A 19,821-nucleotide genomic window follows, 5' to 3' on the forward strand; every position below is an offset into this window, starting at 1 on the left:
TTTAATGAAATTAATTATTAATACGGATTTACACATAAATAAAAATAAAAATAAATAAATATTATAGCACATTCTTACACAGATTGACTAAGTCCCACGGTAAGCCTAAGGAGGCTTGTGTTATGGGTACTCAGACAACGATATATATAATATATAAATACTTAAATACATAAACACCCATGACTCAGGAACAAATATCTGTGCTCATCACACAAATAAAGGCCCTTACCGGGATTCGAACCCAGGACCATCGGCTTCACAGGCAGGGTCACTACCCACTAGGCCAAACCGGTCGTCATATGTGCTATTTCTTCTTAAAATCATATTACGCTAGCAAAAAAGTAATTTGGCTATAAATATAAGAATTTGCAGAAATAAATAGCAAAATTTTTTAATAAATGCGTACCTACTCTGTAGCAGAGCCTAAGAAGTAGCAAAAATACACATATTAAGTTCGAAAACATTTCATGGCGCTATCTTGGAGTTTCAGTCATGTTACCAACGCTAAGATCATTTAACTATCAACCGTTTATACAATTTAGGTAACCTAGAACGCAACAAATACGTCAGCGTCTAACAAGCAAGTAAAATACGCTTCCTTTGTCACTATCTACAACAATGGAATATTGTCTGTAGAGCCGGTAGTAGGTATTCACTTGCCTTTGGTATACTACCAGTCTTGTCATCCTTATTACGTATAGATAGAATTCAAAATATCGTCAGTAGGTATTTGAAGTTATCGAACAATGCCTGAACTCGGTGTCGCCTTGAGTAGGAGTAGCGATGACACTGATATTCGGTAAAAACTGCTGGATAATACTTTAGTAGTCGTTTAGAATGGCTATAACATGCGCTTTACAATTTAATTACATACCTATGTACATAATATTGTCTTCGGTTACCGCGATAATTATTCTGAAATATAACTACCTACCGTATATCACATTACACAAACTAGTGTGTATCTTGCTCGTACATATGTGACGTTTTTAAACTAAAAGGTACCACATTGTTGCTCGTCGATATGGTTGATTTCGAATTGAAGCTATATGGAAATAGCGCCTTATTGACAACCAACAATAAGTACCCTTTTGGTTGAAAATGGCACATATGTCATGTGTTGAACTTACAGCATGGAGACTATATAAAGGAGCCAAATCTCTATGTATGAAGTGTCCATCAAAAAACAGTAATTAGGCGGCGCCACCATACACCGAAATACTACCAAAAACAACCTACGTAATTTGGTCGGGTTATTTGTTGCCTTATATGGTTCATGTTATACTCATGTCCCAGAGCCTAACTAGCGCCACCGGAGAGATTAGGAACTATTATTTAAAGATGAAAGCGGTCACTTTTGCAACAATTCTGCCATAAGAGATTGGCATCCTTTCTATACCATCCATAGTTACAGTTTAAAACATGGAGACTATATATAAAGGAGCCAAATCTCTATGTATGAAAAGTGTCCACAAAGAGGATATAATAAGACGGAGTTATAATATCTTTGGTGTCCATCAGAAAACAGTAATAAGGCGGCGCCACCATACACCGAAATACTACCAAAAACAACCTACGTAATTTGGTCGGGTTATTTGTTGCCTTATATGGTTCATGTTATACTCATGTCCCAGAACCTAACTAGCGCCACCGGAGAGATTAGGAACTATTATTTACAGCTGAAAGCTGGTCACTTTTGCAATAGTTCTGCCATAAGAGATTACCGTCCTTTCTATACCGTCCATAGTTTCCCGCGTCAGGTATTAATGGCATTGACGTACATTTCGTGTTGATTTGTGGAACTTTTCTTATCTATGTACCGTATGTATTACAAAACATAGTCTTTACCACAGAATAACTAATATTACTACCGTACAGAAAATTTCTTTACCTAATTTCAAAAACAAATAATTAAAAATAAATATCATGTTTACCTACTGCGTTTTGTCAATATGAAAAAACAAAAATAGGTGAGTTTCCCTAAATGTTGATTGGTTATGACTTTAAACCTATTGAAATTGTAGAAGAGTTTGCTTAACAAAATATTATATACACAGGTACCAACGTTTTCTAATATCTGACATACAATACATGGGTACCTGTTGATACAATCATAACAGCAAGGACATAAATATACCTAAAAGATGGCCATCTATTAAATTTTGTAACATGACGAAAAATAAAATTAGGAATTCGTTTGCCGTTTTATCTTTCCTGATGTAAATTATATCAACGGCGTTTAGGACAAGTTTTAATTACTAATGAAAAAATATTGAAAACTTCTTGATAACGATACACATTTTAATTTATTAGTTAACGAAGGTATGGAAAATTCGACAGCCAGCTGTGACGTGTTTTCCGGCGGTGCAGTACTTGTGAACTACTGCCACTCAAATACGTGGAAACATTGTCCCACAGTTTCACGATACTCTATATTTCTGGCCCACCTTCATTATAACCTAGCTATTATACTACTGCTTAAAATAAGCAGAAACTTAGTTACATGTGATTATAATTCCTACATACGAAAGAACGCGGGAAACCAATATTCATAAGAATAAAACCTAATGCATTTATTTTATTATAATTTAATCGTATGATTGAAACAACAGGGTAACTTGGCCTAACTGTAAACGGAGAAAATGCACATACATAATGCTTTTAAACGCGATTTTTTTTTCAAAGTCAGGGTTGATAGCTCTTTCAATAATGCATCAACAGCGTTTAATGATCAAGTGTCGGAATAATCGTGAAAGGTCGCGGTTATGCAGTGACAAGCGTTGTACGATAACAGGCATAAAAACAACATTGTTATTAATAAGAAGCTAATCGCTGAATAATCTGGAATCACTTAGATTTCATTACCGAAGGAAACGCAAAAACACGCAAGATTATTAGCTTGAACTTACATCAATATTAACGCGGTCGAAGAGAAAGTCGGTAATTAAAATTTAACCTGGCCAGCAATTATCGCTTTTCCAGCGACCGGCGAAAAACTAGCCGTAAATAAGGCCGTAAATGTCAATTTTTGCTCATCGGTTTCACCGCGCGCGCTTGATTGGTCGACAGGAATGCCATTTCGTCCATGGACGCACGACACCTTTTTGCGCGGTACATACGTATGCTCGCGTTTGATGCGAAAAACTAACTCCTTACATTTTTTATTGGTAGTGACAGGAGAAAGCTGTAGTGATTGAGACAGTTCGTCTACAAGTCGATGAATTTGTTGTGTTGTGCGTTGTGCGTAATCACACAAACTTAACAACTTAAATCGGAATAGGTTTGTTCCCTATACTTATAGTTATTTTTTTGTGTAATTCGACATTTAGAGACTGGATACATCTCTAACAAAGCATCTAATATTTCATTGATTCCATATTTGTAATTGTTTTTTGTAATTTTTGGTTAATTTTATTGCTTCTAAAAATTGACATGTAAAAGTGCCCCTGCGGCCTACTTGCTGAATAAATGTTTGATGTATATAAATTAAATCTTTTCCCACCGGTCATGATACTAAATTACGAGAATAATGAAAAAAAAAAACAAAGTCGGTCATGTTTTTACGTTTTCAATTATTTTAGCAACTCGTTGAAAAGAGGTGGATTCAATGTGACTTTACAGTACATATGTTCTCATAGAGTCGGACCAAGCTCACTCTGCATGGCATTTGCCATGACAAAGTGTGGAGATGTCATAAGTAATTTCAAATTTCTATGAACTTGTTCTTTTCAACTTTCCTCACTTTATTTTGTTCCAGTCGGTGCCAAGTTAATGACAAACTCTACTTACTTAATATCAGTACAGATGTGCATAATTGTTTTACATCGTATTTTCTCGGAAACGTTCGTGTTTGTCATGCTGCTTCAGTCAACCTCAGTACTTTTTGTACCGAGAGTGACTGAAATAGCAAGGCACGTGCGTACGTTTCTGTGAAAATACGAAAGAAATTCGTACGTTTCGCTACGAGTAGTACCTATTAGGTACACTACGAGTAAATTACTGATAGCTCTTACCCACTACTGACAAGAAAAAAATTATCGAGTAATAAAAATATTTCTGCGTAATGGACAATTGACATGTACGTTATAATTATAATTAGTCATTTTATATCCATAATCAATGTTTTTCAGCGCCTGTCTTCACCTGATTGTTGAATGGTAGAAAATTTTAATTAGCATTTAGTTTATCATTTATTTTTATTTTTTATGGTATGCTCTTTATAATTCCCCCTTTTTATGTCAGTAGTTAGGTTAGTATTATAACACTATATTAGGTTTTAAGTATGGAAATTTCAGATAAAAGGTATACTTTTTTAATGACAGGTGGTAAACGAGCAGACGGATCACCTGATGGTAAGCGATTACCGTCTCTCATGAACACCTGCAACACCAGAGGGGTTAAAAGTGCGTTGCCGGTATTTAAAATGGAAGTATGCTCTTTACTCAAAAAAACTAGTGAAAAACATAAACAAATTCAGTGTTTTAATGCATATTAAATACATTAACAAGTTTTAAGAGAGGGAAGAACAGCTACTGACAAAAGGCACTTTTTTCATACAATTTCCATTTCGAGAGAAAACGGTTTCCTCCAACTAAATCTTAACAAATCACTTTGATTTTGTTGTCAATCGCTTCAGCATAATATATTCTAGGTTTAGGGGTTTCGTTTAATTTTTTTTTTTGTATGGCAAATTTAGAAAACAAGATAACCTATACACCTAGTTTTTCATTGTGTCAATAACATACTAAGTAGTTAAAAAATCATGAAGAATGAAAAAAAAAATTTGAAGTGGATAAAACGTTTTTTTTTGTATGGACGAGTATGACCTACATCCCTCTCCCCTCTTCATATTATGGAAGTTTTGTTATTAAAATAATGCTTTATATTTTAATAAATTTAAATAAATTATTAAGAGGTAAACAATAAACACAATATGCTTACTAAGAGATTACTTACTTTAGAATTAAATAAATATATATTCCTAAAAATAGTTATGAATGAATGTGTTGATTTGAAATTGCGTAAATAAAAGCTAAAAGAACAAAAAAAATCAATAAATGTAAGTAGATCGACAAGAAAAGTGCTTTTTACTTTTATTTGTCAACATCTAAGCAAAGTCGTGATTATATGCAAATATAATCATGTTAATCGTTAAGCGCATACTTTACTAACATATTAGATTTGATAATCACCTTTAAAGTAGAGAACTAAAATCATTTAACTAAAATTAAGTATTCTTGCAAATAAATGATATTGATTGATTGATTGATCAAATTATGAATACATACATACATAAAAAACATCTATGTAATAACATACTACGTTGTAACTGTATGAAAAACCAAAAACATTTGACTTATAAACTATGGCCTAGGTATGAAAATACAAAAGCAAAAAAATTAAAAATATATAATGCGTGGACTTCTGTAAAATATTATTTTATTACGATGGTTAAACTGAATAATAAATTACACAATTAAGCAAAAAATATTACCTATTAATAATTATGGTCCTATGGTGAATTTTAAAATAAAGTGATGGTTTAAGTATATTTTGAAATATGTCTCACGATAGTTTAATTTCATTCTAAGAACAAATTAAATTATTTTCTATGAAAATATTTTAATTTGTGGTTTTTCAAGTAGACACACTACTATTTATTTCAGTTTATAGTTTAATTTCAATTAATTTCGATGGTTTAAGTATATTTGAATAATATGTATAAAAAATGCCTAAGACAGTTTTACAGCGGATATCTCACCAATAAAGTACATGTAATTAAAAAGAAAGTGTGTGTACTCCGGGTGAGATTCCTCATTGAAAACGTATGTAAATCGTAATGAAGAGGAAACAGTCGCTAATTACAGAAGCTGTCCATTAAAAGTCCAGTATTTTGACAGATGACGCCCCGAGGCTATCTTTTATTTTTAAGTAATTAAGACATAAAATATGATGACATAAAATATGATGTCTATCAGTTAAGACATTAAATCATAAAGTGATATTTCCTGACATTGGGTGGCCGTGTATGTCCTACTATGAAAAATAAGTTATTTCGTATAAATAGAGAAGTAGTACCATCATACTTTCAACTCACTTGTCAACTCACTTATACGAACTAGATATTTATCAAAATATTTATTTTAAATTGTTAATTATGTACATCAAGTTTGTATTTTTTGCATGTTTTATTTACATGCCTTTGATCCTAGAAGCGATTAAACTTAAATAATTAAAGTTTTTATTAGTTTAGTCAACTTCAGCTGTAAAATTACCAATAATAAATATTTTTTTAATCAAAAGCAACACTTACCTAACTCGAACTAATCCCCTTCACTATTACCAAAGTTTAATGCGAGCTAAACGCTAAAGAATTTGCTTCGGTCAGTACAATATCAATCAACTAAATGCTTCTGATGATCCCGTGTAGCATTTCGATCACGGCAATATAATTTATGATCGTAGTATTTCGGGCCGAGAGTGGAGCCTTGCGCAGCGCTCACAAAAACTGTCCGGCAGATTAATTCCTACTTGAACAACGGATTAAACTCCGTTAGGCGTATTTCTAAATACCTTGTTTAAATTGAAGACAGTTTAAATTCTAAACTTTTTAATAGGTACTACAAACTGGTTTAACGTACGTTAGCGTAGTAAGCCTTTAGATACTTTGGTGCATATCTACATGACATAGAGAATCGTTAGTCCGTAGTGTATACTTACTTATTAATATACACCACTGTATTATATGTACATGTAATGTAAGTTAAATAGGAGAAATGAATTTAGCATCCTTAAACGAAAATGATACCAAACGTGACCGCATAGCAAAACTTTATTTTATAAATTTTGGGGGACAATTCGCATTAGGTGCAATAATAAATCACTCTGTAATTCGAATTAAAATATAATAAAATTAATTTTGACCCAAAAATACTCTAGATAAGTAAGTAATATTTCATTCAAAATATAATAATATGCGGTTCCCATTAGCTGTAAGTATAGTATTGATATGGAAAATATTTACTTAATTATATTTTATCAATAAAAGATTGATTTGAAGAATCGAAATCGGTCGAAATTTGCATGAAAATTTTAATTGACTCTTAAATCAATCTATCAGTCAAAAGGACGAACTCTGCATAACAAAATTTCATAATAATCATTTGCCCTACATCACCTTACCTATATAAAAATCTGCCTAAAGCATTGTTCTCGTTTCATTTAGATATTGCATGTAAAAACATACTTAAGCAAAGGATGGAGATAATTCATAAATTGGTTTTCTTCTATTTTGCTGCCAATTCATGATTATAAAATAGGCTGCACATCTGTGCGTGGATGAATGCAATTGAACTGCTTGTATAATTATCTTTAATCACACTATAGGTTATACTTATATAAAAAGAAACAATCAGATATATTTTGCAGTATAGAATATAATATTCAAAACTAGGTAACGTAATGAAAACTAAGTAACATATGTATTTATGTAGTTATATCTAACTCGTTTGTTTTCCTTTTTTATGGAGTTAGCCTCTGAACTGACTCTTACAACTTATCAGTTAGACTTCACTCAATGACAGACTACGAAACTTCGGGATCAACACAAATGCATTGCAGAATTATTGTTAAACAATATTTATTTAAATAGCAAATGTTATTGGAACAACGGTTGTTTTAAAGAGCTGCATGACTTGGCATACCTATTTAGTTCATTTAAACATAAAGATGTGATTTCTTTATCGATTAGTTCCGTCAACATAGGTGTTTAGAGACTGAGACTGATTAAAAATACGTAAAGAGAAAAGACATTCAGTCGTATTTACAGTTGTTTTGTTTCTTAAGCGGTAGAATATTTAAATCATGATAGTCTTATTAAAGTGTGTTGGCATATATCACTTTATACGAATCACGTTAACTATAGACAAACAATCACAATTTGTTAAAATAAATTCCATAATAGCTGTTCAAAACTACAAATCAACCATCATCACTCATTTTCACCATAAACACAACTTCTTTCAAGTTATAAATATGTAAAGTTCAAGTTCAAGTTATAGATTTTATTTAAATGTAAAATAATTAATTAATTATTTGGCACATATGTAAATAATAATATGTATAATTTTAGATTAAATAAGTATGTTTCCCTATGTGGAACTATGTTGCCGTGCCCTAGCAGGGCGTCACATGAACAGCTTATATTTAAGAACACCTATAACTGCTATGTGATATGCAATAAATGATAAATGAAAAAAATGAAATGAAGTTGTGTTATAAATATTGAAAGACTTCCTTTTAAAATACTTCTGAAATATTGTGTAGAGAGTTGGCAATGTAGGTAATAGGTGGTTCACGGAAGCAATATTTTTAAATTTTAATGCACGTTAATAAGCATAATTATGTATTTGTACCTACAGATTAGTAAATAACAATGATTTATGTATTTATCCTGCCGATAGCAGCAACACACGTATTTTCAGACGATGAGGATGTGGATTCAACATTATGTCAGAGTTTCTATGCCAGACAACCCAAAATTATTATCCACCCTTAATTTATGGTTACTAATTAGTTTTATAGAACCTTTTGACTCTAGGTCAATTTCCAACGAGATCATTTTAGAAATATTAACGGCAAGAAACACAATAAAAACCAACTACAAAAGAAACTCAATTAATAACAATACTTATAAACTGGATGTCAGCGAGCTCGGCTCTTGCTCTTTTTTGTAAAAAACGGTGACCCGTATACAAAAACCTTTTTCGAACTCCCGACGCGAAACAACAAATGTGTCAGTCGAGTTTATAAGTTTTTACCACCGATTCGTTTTGTGATTGAGGCTCCAGTGGGGCCTACCTGGCTGCACTGAGAGCTAAGCAACAAAATGACACCAACGACATAAAGGACTCCTGTTACGTGACCTATTAACCGGGATATGTAAAAAATACTCTCTTTTAAAATATTACTCTGTTTTATTTAAATACTTAGATAATTATAAAACATTTTATGACTAATTTTGTTCGTTATTAGCAACTATATGAGGACCGGTAAAGTGCGAGTTGAGCAGGGCGCGACGCCCGACGCAGCCGGGAGACATCGACGGGACTTTCAATAAAAAACATTTCCATCTTTCCATTTCTATAAAGAACTTTTTTAATATATATCATCATATACGTCGTAGGTACATTATTTTATATAGAAAAAATACCTATTTTTACAAGTATTAAGTACCAAGGTTGGCCACAAATACATACAAACGAAAAAACAACAAAACAAGTAAAAAACAGGAATAAAACCATTTTGGCATCGTGTCTGCATCCTTTTAACAATATTTTTTTTAATAAATTATGCGTGGGACCTAGGCCGCGGCGCGCGCCGCTCGTTTTATTTAACACTAAAACAAAATTGCACCTATTGACTCACTCGGATTCTTTACAAAACGAAGCTTCCACCCGATTCGTATTTTTTACTCTCGTCCTCATCACTAATCATAAATTTACAGTAATAGCAACAATTTAAATGTAATCCACACACCACAATGACTCCCTACTGACAGGTAGGCATGTATGAACATCGTTAATTTATAATATCTATAAATAAATTCGATGAAATCGTCCTTTACAAAAGAGAATGGCGCTAGGCGGTCTCGCCGGGCCGGCCCTGCCGGGCGGTGACGTACCGTGCCGTACCGAACCGTACCGGGTACTTACCCTGATCCAGCCGGACCGGGCCGGCGAGGCGCGCGCCGGGCTCCTCGCGGTAAGCTCTTAGTATCAATTAGACTATCTAGCTAAACATATCGGTGATCACTGGCGGCACTCCGGACGAACCTCGGCGCGACACCAAGTTAAACGATTACTGGCTTCCATCTTAACATTACTCACATAATTAATTAATGACTTCACTTCGACGAAACTATAAAGAACAACTGAAAGCGATCGTTCGGTCCACAGTCACTGTGCCGGGGGGCCCTCGGTTATGTACACGGGCCCCGGCGGCGGCCGCGGCACGTCCAGGCCGCGGCGTTATGTACACGGCTCCCGCGGGCAACGCGGCTAGTGCTCGGCGTAGTAGGGGCGCGGCGGCGCCCACGGGGCGAACTGTTAGTGCGCGGCCAGCGTGTGCGCGCCCTGCGGCAGCGAGTGGTGGTGCGCGTGCTGCGGCGACAGCCCGGGCGGGCTGTGCGCGTGCTGCAGCGGCGAGCCGTGCGCCAGCCCGTCGCCGTGCGCGTAGTGCGCGTGCCCCATGCCATCCAGCAGCTCGCCGCCCAGCGTGTTCGGCGGCGTCATCCGCTTCTCCTTCTGCCGCCGGTTGCAGAACCACACGCGCACCACCTCCTTCTCCAGCTGCAGGCTGTCCGCCAGCGACGTGATCTCCTGCGCGGACGGCTTCGGCTGCTTGTGGAAGTGCTGCTCTAACGCTCCTTTCACTGACACTTCGATCGACGTGCGCTTCTTGCGCTTGCGACCCTGTGCCGCTATCTTATCGATACTCGTCGGACTGCCTGTCGTCGAATCCGCTTCTTCTAACCACTTTTGTAACAGAGGCTTCAGTTTACACATGTTTTTGAAGCTGAGCTGCAACGCCTCGAAGCGGCAGATTGTGGTCTGTGAGAACACGTTTCCGTATAGCGTGCCGAGCGCGAGGCCGACGTCCGCCTGTGTGAAGCCGAGTTTTATACGGCGCTGTTTAAACTGTTTCGCAAAAGCTTCTAAGTCATCACTAGTCGGGGTATCTTCTTCTGGCGCATCTCTATCGAGCGCGTGGTGGTGCAGGTGCGGGGACGGCTGCACGTCTCTGAGCATGTGATGCTGGTGCATGGGCACCGGGTAGCCGGCGTGCAGCGGCACCGGGGAGCCGGCGCCGTAGTGCGCGGACACGACGGGCGCGTGCCAGCCGTGCGCGTGGTGATGGTGCGCGTGGTGCGGCAGGTGGCGCCCGTCGTGGCCGCTCGGCGGCTTCACGTCCGGCTGGTGAGCGTGCGCGTGGTGCTGGTGCACCGCCCAGGGGTCCGCGGGCGGCAGCGACGCCCACGGGTTGAGCACGGGCGCTCCCGGCGAGGGCGAGCCTCCCGCTTGCAGGTGATGCTGGTACTTCATATCCGCGGGTTCCGCGCTGCGGGGGGACGCCGCGTGATACCCGCCCAGGGTACCCAGGTCCAACTCCCCCGGCATGTACGTGGTCGCCGCCATGGCGCCGTACCTTAAATCCACGGTGGACGGCGTCTTGCCGGCTCGAAGGCTTTTGAGCCTTCAACTGGCGCTTGTGTTCGCGAAACAGGCGCGTGAAACGCGCAAGAGCGGCAGCGGCGGGGGCCACCTCACATCACCGATCACGTCAACGAGCGACATGCGCGAGCGAGCGACGCGGCGGCTCGGAGCGGACTGTGGGGCGCCGTCGCGCGCAGGGCGCCCGCGGCTCGGAGAGGGGCGGCCCCGCCCAGCGCCGCCCGGCGCCTAATGACGATGTAATTACCGCGCCCCGCCCCGCCCCGCCGGCCCCGCGCGCCCCCCGCCCCGCGCCGAGCGAGGCAAGCGAGGGAACCCGCGGCGCGGCCGCCTCGCCTACCGACGGCGACCGACGACATACTTCACTGCCATTTTCACCATTCACCATTTCTTCCTCGACTTACAACTTTACAATTTAATGTACGATTTTTCCGAAGCATAGCAAGAATTTATTCTGAGTTTAAGTATTTTTCTGATCGTTCTAACAACTATGTTTTTATAACAGACGTCAAATAACACCGGACTCTCCTATCTTAAAATAAACAAGGAAGAGCCAATTTGACGTCAAATGCGATATTTTAATGTTAATCACCTACTACGGCAAGAGCCGGCAGATGCTATCGCGCACATTAGGTTCTTAATTATGGTTTTGAATTTGCATTCGCCGTTCTAATCGCTATAAAGAAAAATCTTTTCTATTTATAATTAATACTAAATGTCTCTATAAAAATTGATGCGACTATCTAAAATATATCTGTAGCTTTGATTCCAAAATAGGTATAACTGTAATTTGTAATTTCATTAATTTTAATACGAAAATTATAACCGGTTTAGTAACTAAAACTTTTTTAATGATCCTGTTTAAGTACTTGTATCTTATTTACGAGCAGGTTATTGTATTAAAATTCTAATTGGATTTTTTTTAAATCTTCGCCATATATTTTATTTTATTTTTTTGTACTTACTTAATATATGTACAATACTTTACTTAATAATTTTGTTACAATGTTCATGTATATGATAAAAAGCTACCCATAACATTAGTAATGTATGCGATAAACCTAATATTCGTATTGACACAGATACGTATGAACTTTTAATATTATGGGAAGTAAAAACCAATCAAAGAATGAATTTAAAGGTATTTTATATACGAGTTTAAAAAAGAAGACCCTAAGTACAGATAAATTAATTACTCACCTAGTAGGTAGAGTCTTAAAATATTAACTGCATTATTTTAGTTTTAGTAAGAATAAAACAAAATAATATTATAACTACTTCATTGGGAGGTGTTCTGTATTTTACACTATAAACGCGTAACTGATATAAAGAAAATATCTGAGCCGGAAAATATGAAAAATCTTAAGATTCTTATAAAATGCAGATCTCAACTCACAACCTATAATTAAATAATTTCAATAAAATAATAACAATACATACAACAATAGTCTGTTGACTCGACCGTACAACGAATGCTAAAGCGGCGACTTTGTTCACGATGTTACTGCTAGCGCCATCTGTCGTCGAGTAGATGAACTACACAAATACGTGAAGAAGCACTATTTTAAATAAAGCTTAATATTTTTATCAGGTTATTTATTGTTATATTATAAAGATGATATTATTACGCAATTAAAGTAATCAAATAATAATTTAACAAATTATGAGTCGAAATGAATTAAATAGGTAGTTGGGAAAAAAATAAAGAAAAATATTTGTTAACTACTTATGTTACAAAACTTTAATGCCTATTCAATGCATTGTCTGCATTTCTCATTTCTAAGTTAAATTCAATTTTAAATATTTTAATGTTGAAATTTAGTTCGTTAAAGTTTATTTATTTGCTTTTCTATTAGTTACAGCTATGTCGAGCGCGATCTATCGCGGGATAGCGGCACTAGTCGGAGGGGTGGCTCAGCAAGGGCGCTCACTACTCCACGGATTGAGGCTCCCTCTACCCTAACTAGTGTGTTACATTTACTTTACTATGATAAACGTTCAGTTTACAGTTGCACTCTACACTTCTTTTTTATTTAGAAATATTTACCTATGGTTATTATATAATCACGAGCTCTCTCGATCCTAATAGGAAAAAACCGGCCAAGTGCGAGTCGGACTCGCGCACCGAGGGATCCGTACTTTTTAGTATTTGTTGCTATAGCGGCAACAGAAATACATCATCTGTGAAAATTTCAACTGTCTAGCTATCACGGATCATGAGATACAGCTTGGTGACATACAGACAGATGGACAGACGGACAGACAGACAGACGGACAGACGGACAGACGGACATACGGACAGACGGACAGGCGGACAGCGGAGTCTTAGTAATAGGGTCCCGTTTTTACCCTTTGGGTACGGAAACCTAAAAAGTGTTACAAGATTTGTTTTCTATTCCGTTACCATTTCTCATAGACTTTGTATGACGGTAACGAAATGAGAGGAACGAAAAATTTATGCAAATTTTAGGACAATATTTTTTCTTCTATTAGGATCAAAAAAAGCTCGTGATTCTGAGTAGAAATAACATAAAAATACCTGAATCTGAAAAAGAGTGTAGTGTAGTTTAAATAAAATTACATACTTACATATCAAACATATTAGATAATAAATAAAGTATGTAAAATACGGTTAATGGCTTAAGAGGATATTAAATTAATTCACGGCAGGTTTTGTAACTCATAAATATTACAAGTGTTAATAATGTTAATATACATAGGTAAGGGTGCACCTTTATAATAACCCGTTTAAATGCTAAGTAAAGCTAAATGCCTATGTAATATACCTTATATGTATTTCAATAAAGAATTATACAGTTCATTAAAATATCTCAAAGCAATAAACGCGACGGAATTTTACAGTTGTAACACTGCTTTTTTTTTATTAATAATAGACCGGAATTTATAGGCCCGTGAAATCCACAAGGAGATACAAATAATAATAATAATAACACTGCTATTATTTTTATTTTTTAACTAGCATTCTTTAATTTCGTTCTGTGGGTTATATTATAATTATATTTATTGCTTCAATAGAATTACACCAATTACTAGTGTGTTAATAGATTTTCGTATTAAAACATTTAAAAAATACAGTAAATATCCTACCAACAGTGGAAAATCACATGAATTGTTATAATACATAAATACAATTATTATAAATATATTTTTTATTTAATTAATTAACCTATTTTGAAAGCAGCTCAAAATCAAAATATCTAATAAGAAACAGTCACATTGGAATTGGGACATTTTATTTGAATTTTTACAGCTGACCTTTTTATAATTCGGACATTTTTATGTTACTTCTACATTTGCTACACAGAATCACGAGCTCTTTCGATCCTAATATATGGGAAAATAGTGTTTCAAGATTTTTGTTCGATTCCATTACCATTTTTAGGGATCGGTACCTCAAAAGAAAAAAACGGAACCCTTATAGGATCACTTCGTTGTCCGTCCGTCTGTCCGTCCGTTTGTCTGTGAAGACCCTTTATCTCGGGAACGCGTGGAGGTATCGAGTTGAAATTTAAACCATATACTCAGGTCTACGGTCCCTTGAAGCTGTGAAAAAACCAAACTTCTAAGTTAACGTAAAAACAGATACGGCCGTTTATGCCACAAAAAACGTATATTTCGACACTCTCAAGGGAATCAAAATTGATAGGGTACTTCCCGTTGGCCTAGAACTATGAAATTTGGCAAGTAATATCGTCTTACACTACAAATACTGGGAAAAATCTCGAAACTGTGAATTTGTAAAAAATAAAATAGTTAAATTTGTACCTCTAAAGCTCGTGATTCTAAGTAGAAATACCATAAAAATTCACAAATTTGAAAAAAGTGCAGTTTACAATTTAAACTGCCCACTTACGAATTACGATCTCAAATATTGGCCACGTATCGCCCCCTCTACGTTACGGCGGCCCGGTTCTATGAAGTGACAACGCGCTAACACTTCTATATTATGTTGCCGGGCCGTTTGAGATTGATCTTATAGCGAAAGTTGGGACAGAGCTATTTCAATGGGGATTTGAGAAGTATAGGACAGTTGTGTTAGAGTTTATAAAGTGTAGTTTCATTGGGTGATTTTATATTTATAGGATTCGAAATATTGATGTCCCGTCGAAATTTCTACTTGAAATAGTTTCGGAATCTTCTCATATTTTTGTACCTATGGCAATTTCGAAATTTCCCATTTCCAAAAGGAAACTTTCCTGTTTCCTGTCGAGAACTTTTTCAACTTTTTGGAAACGTTCCGCAACTAGCACATCTGTAAACGGTAGGTATTTATTAGTTCTCTAGACATATTAAACATATTAATAACGGGTCACTCACGTACTTTCTCTACGCACGTACGTAGTTCTCTAGACTAGAGGAGAGTTACAAAATACAAACATGCGTTTTACCTAAGTCAATAATCGAATCAATTATTGAAGCTTAATCTTAATAGTTATTGTGCTAAAAGTACCCTTACACAGTAATTTTAGTGTGGGTTTTATATGTGTTTTTAAATTACGTATTAGAATTACATACTGTACTTTCAATTGTATTGAATCTATTTCTATACCTACCTACTGATAAAATAAAAATGAAATAAATAAAAATGAAATAAACACTATTTCTTTGCTTATTTTATTTTTACGCGTTGATCAATTAGCGACAATGTTTGCCTAATTTTTGTATCATCTTCCTCGCGTTGTCCGGGCTGTTTGCCACTAACACACAACAAAATCATACATCAAATACAAAAGACAAAAACACGTTATCATAAAAAAAGCACGAAAAACCAAACCACTAACAAGTAATCAAAAAACCCACCACGAGTTCCAAGCGCAAAAGTTCCCAACACGCTCCCTGCGTTTCCGCGTTGAATCGCAATAGATAACCTTTGCACCAGGAAGGACCCGGAGCGGGGATCAAGGCCCCTCTCACGCAAGCGACTCCCGAGCTCCCTAAAGAAGGACGTGCCTCCGAGCACCAACACCAAGTGGTCTCCACCGCGAGCGGAACAAATGAATAACCACCCAAGCACGCATACTTTTCCCGCTTTCTAAGAGCGGCTATCTCAGCAGCTGTGCCTGCCAAAACTGCTGGGCGACATGACGTGCGAAGCAGCAAAAGTGCTGACGCGTGTAGCGTCCCAAAGCAAGCACTTCCCTTTCTACCAAGGCAACAACGTCATGCCATCTGGCCTCTTGCCATCAGACCGGCTAAGGCCCGGGGGCTCAAGCAATCTAATTAGTTTAGGTATATTAACATTCTCGTATACTGTAGGTATACTTCAAAACCTAATAGCTGACGACCTCAATCCTAATAACAGCAAAATCTGTCTGGTCCCGGGTTCAAATTCTGGTAGTTACGGGCATTTAGTAGTGTGTTATTTGTTCCAGTGTCATAGGTGTTTTCTATGTATTTAAATATTTATATACATCGTTGTCTCAGTACCCTTAACACAAGCCTCATTGAGCTTACTGTGGGACTTGGTCAATTTGTGTAATATGTAGTGTCCTAAAATATTTATTTATTTATTATTTATTTTATCTACAACAACTTATGCCAGCAGCAAAAGGTCGGTAAATCCGAAAATCAATTTATCGGTCCGCGCGGAACGGATCGCGCGCGCCGCGCTGCGAATTTTTGATTACAACCTGCGTGCGCGCCGGCGGTGACCGGGCTTAGGCTGTTCGGATTTTAAAATCTTAACTTTATTTGCCATTTACTATCTACTTCGCCTGCGAAGAAGTCTTTAAAGTACCTTAAATTTCTCCCACTTGAAAAAATTAATAAAAAAACATGAAAAATATGAAAGGTCCTTTTACAGGTTATTCATTTCATTTCAATACATTTATTTCATGTAACAAAGACACATTTTATTAGTAACACTTACAAGACTAAGGGGTTAGTAGGTAGGTACAGCTAGACTTAAATTTAAAACAAAATAACACTTACGGGAGAATGCAATCCCTCGCAGTGTGACAAGTAGGGACAGTCAACCCTGTCCGCTATCAATCGCAGAATGCTGTTGGGACTGCCGCGCACCCGGCGCACCAGGGATGCCGCGCGTGCACGCATGGTAGTGTAGAAACAGTCCACGCGCGCCGCCGCGAACATCCCCGATGCGCTACAGAAACGAGGCAGCCCCATCAACACCCGAAACGCATTGTTGTACTGGACCCTAAGAGCCCCATATGCCCGTTGCGAATACTGAGCCCACAGATTGCAGGTGTAGAGGGAAGTGCAAAACGCCCTGAACAATGTAACTTTCACCTCTTTGGAGCACCTTGCAAATCTGCGAGCGATCATATTCGCCCGGACCGACAGGGCCCTTCGTTCCCTTTCTATGTCCCTGTCATCTTTGAGGTCGGTCGCGATCACATGGCCTAAGTACTTAAAATGGTCCACTCTATCTATAGGGGTACCATTGAGGCAAACCCCAGGGACTTCCGTTGTGTTCTTGCGACCGCACTCAAACACCATGAGCTGGCTTTTGGCCACATTATATTTAAGGCCATGCTCAGTAACATACGCTTCGCAAATTTTCAAGAGTTTGCGTATTCCACACACTGACGCGCTCAACAGAACCATGTCGTCTGCATAACTTATGTTATTAACACAGACTCCATCCAGATGACAGCCGACATGGGTTCTACTGAGCGCCTCGATTAGTCCGTTGATGTACAGGTTAAAGAGCGTAGGTGAGGTCAACCCCCCCTGTCTCACCCCGCACTCCAACCTGTACTCATCGGACAACGCGTCTGCCCATCTAACACTGTTGACCTGGTTTCCATACCAATACTTAAAAATGCGAATGGTTTCCTGCGGTAAACTTGTATTTTCCAGCTTTTTCCACAGTAGGTCATAGGAAACCAGGTCAAAAGCCTTAGATAGATCAAGGAAACAGGCCACCACCGGGGTTTTACTTTTGGCATAATACCTGACAGTGTGCTTAAGACACAGGATCGCCGACTCTGTAGATAACTGTGGTCGAAAACCTAGTTGGTTATCATGCAGTTTAACATGGCTATTTAACTGGGAGTTAAGCACACTATCAAGTATTTTTGCCATGACTGTTGCCAACGAAATGGGTCTGTAATTACTCCTATCCGCCAGGTCTCCGGTCCTGTTTTTGGCAATAGGTACGACGATCGTCCGCATTAGATTATCTGGCAGATAAGAATGCCTAATACACAAGGTATAAAACATTGCCAACACTCTCGATATGTGGGGACCTGCATGTTGGAGGTGCTCAATAGAGAGACCGTCGTATCCCGGGGATTTACCTCCAGACATTGATTTTATAATTTTGGCAATGTCCTTAGCCGTAAGGCTAGGACCCACACTCTCTATCTCGGTCTCACTATCGAGCCCCCCCAGCTTCGTTGGGCCTAAAGCCGATTTTATAACGAAATGATCCTTAAAGAGGTTGGCAATGCTTTTAGGATCACTAACGCCCCCCACGCTAGCCGGGTGACCATTCAAAGGCTTTAATTTATTTGTGGCCTTCCAAAAGGAGCGGAAATTCTTCTTTGAATGATGAAAGGTAATTATGTCCATCTTTATTTGATCTTCATGATCTTGGCACCATTTCAAGCGCGATTTAAAGACCTTGCGACTGTCACGCATTTCATTAAAAAGAATACCACTTTCAGGCTTTCCAGCCATTATCCAATCATAAAACCTTTGTCTAGCCACCCGGTGAGCGGCACTAACATGTTTGTTCCAACCTACAATCCGTTTCTTAGCCCTCGGTTTCCTGTCTCCCCGACCGACAGTCGCTGCACTCTTAAGCGCACCAACGATTTCCTCATATAGCCGGTCCAAAACTTTTTTATGTCCCTGTTCCTGACAATACCTATCGGCACAGGACTCTAATTCTATTGGAAAATTTATTAAACGCAGTCTTTGATGACATTCGTTGCGATAAACAACAATTTGTTCCGTCGTTCTCTCCCCCCATATTACTTATTCACTATATGTGGTATTTCCTATAAAAAGGGACCTTATTGTCGATGGCGCTTACGCCATTATAAACGATGCTCCGATATAAATACAATGCCGCGCGACGCTGTGCGGCCTAAGCGCCATCGACAATAAGGTCCCTTTTCATAGAAAATGCCTCATATGTGTACTTGTGTGCCTACTATGTGAAATCATCAATTGTGACGTTATCAACCAAAAGGTACCACATTGTCGCTTGTTGATAAGGTTGATTTCTAATTGATATAGAAATAGCGCCTTACTGACAAGCGACAATAAGGTCCCTTTTGGTTGAAAATGGCACAGTTAACAAACATAGGTCAAAATAAAATTTAAGTTTCATTTTTAATATTGTGCCTGTTATATTGTTTGAGTTTACGTGCAGTTTCGCTCGTGATGGCGCTTTTGGTGCGAGCTAAGTCTCCTGATGAGAAATAGTTACTTTATTTTGACGTTTATTCCAAAAGTTTCCAACTATGGTTTAAAACTAACCGGACTATCTTCGTTCAGGTGTGACTATTATTTAAAATACGCATTTCTTAAGCAAAATATTTTCATTAATAGAAGAAAAAACTCACACAACATCAAAAAGAAGATTGGTCAATACCAA

At 37.8% G+C, this 19,821-nt stretch overlaps 1 protein-coding gene across 1 annotated transcript; it reads right to left on the reverse strand.

Moving 5' to 3' along the window:
* Window positions 1-9,124: 9,124 nt before the first annotated feature.
* LOC134742633 (silk gland factor 3) lies at window positions 9,125-11,377 on the reverse strand. The gene has a single exon (XM_063675810.1). The coding sequence runs from the start codon at window positions 11,193-11,195 to the stop codon at window positions 10,107-10,109; it is 1,089 nt and encodes a 362-aa protein (XP_063531880.1). The 5' UTR covers window positions 11,196-11,377; the 3' UTR covers window positions 9,125-10,106.
* Window positions 11,378-19,821: the final 8,444 nt, after the last annotated feature.

This window comes from Cydia strobilella, chromosome 7 (assembly GCF_947568885.1).
Source record: "Cydia strobilella chromosome 7, ilCydStro3.1, whole genome shotgun sequence".
Lineage (NCBI taxonomy): Eukaryota > Metazoa > Arthropoda > Insecta > Lepidoptera > Tortricidae > Cydia > Cydia strobilella.

Excerpts from the sequence above, each read along its gene's own strand:
- LOC134742633 (XM_063675810.1), bottom strand. The coding sequence starts at position 11,195 with ATGGCGGCGACCACGTACATGCCGGGGGAGTTGGACCTGGGTACCCTG.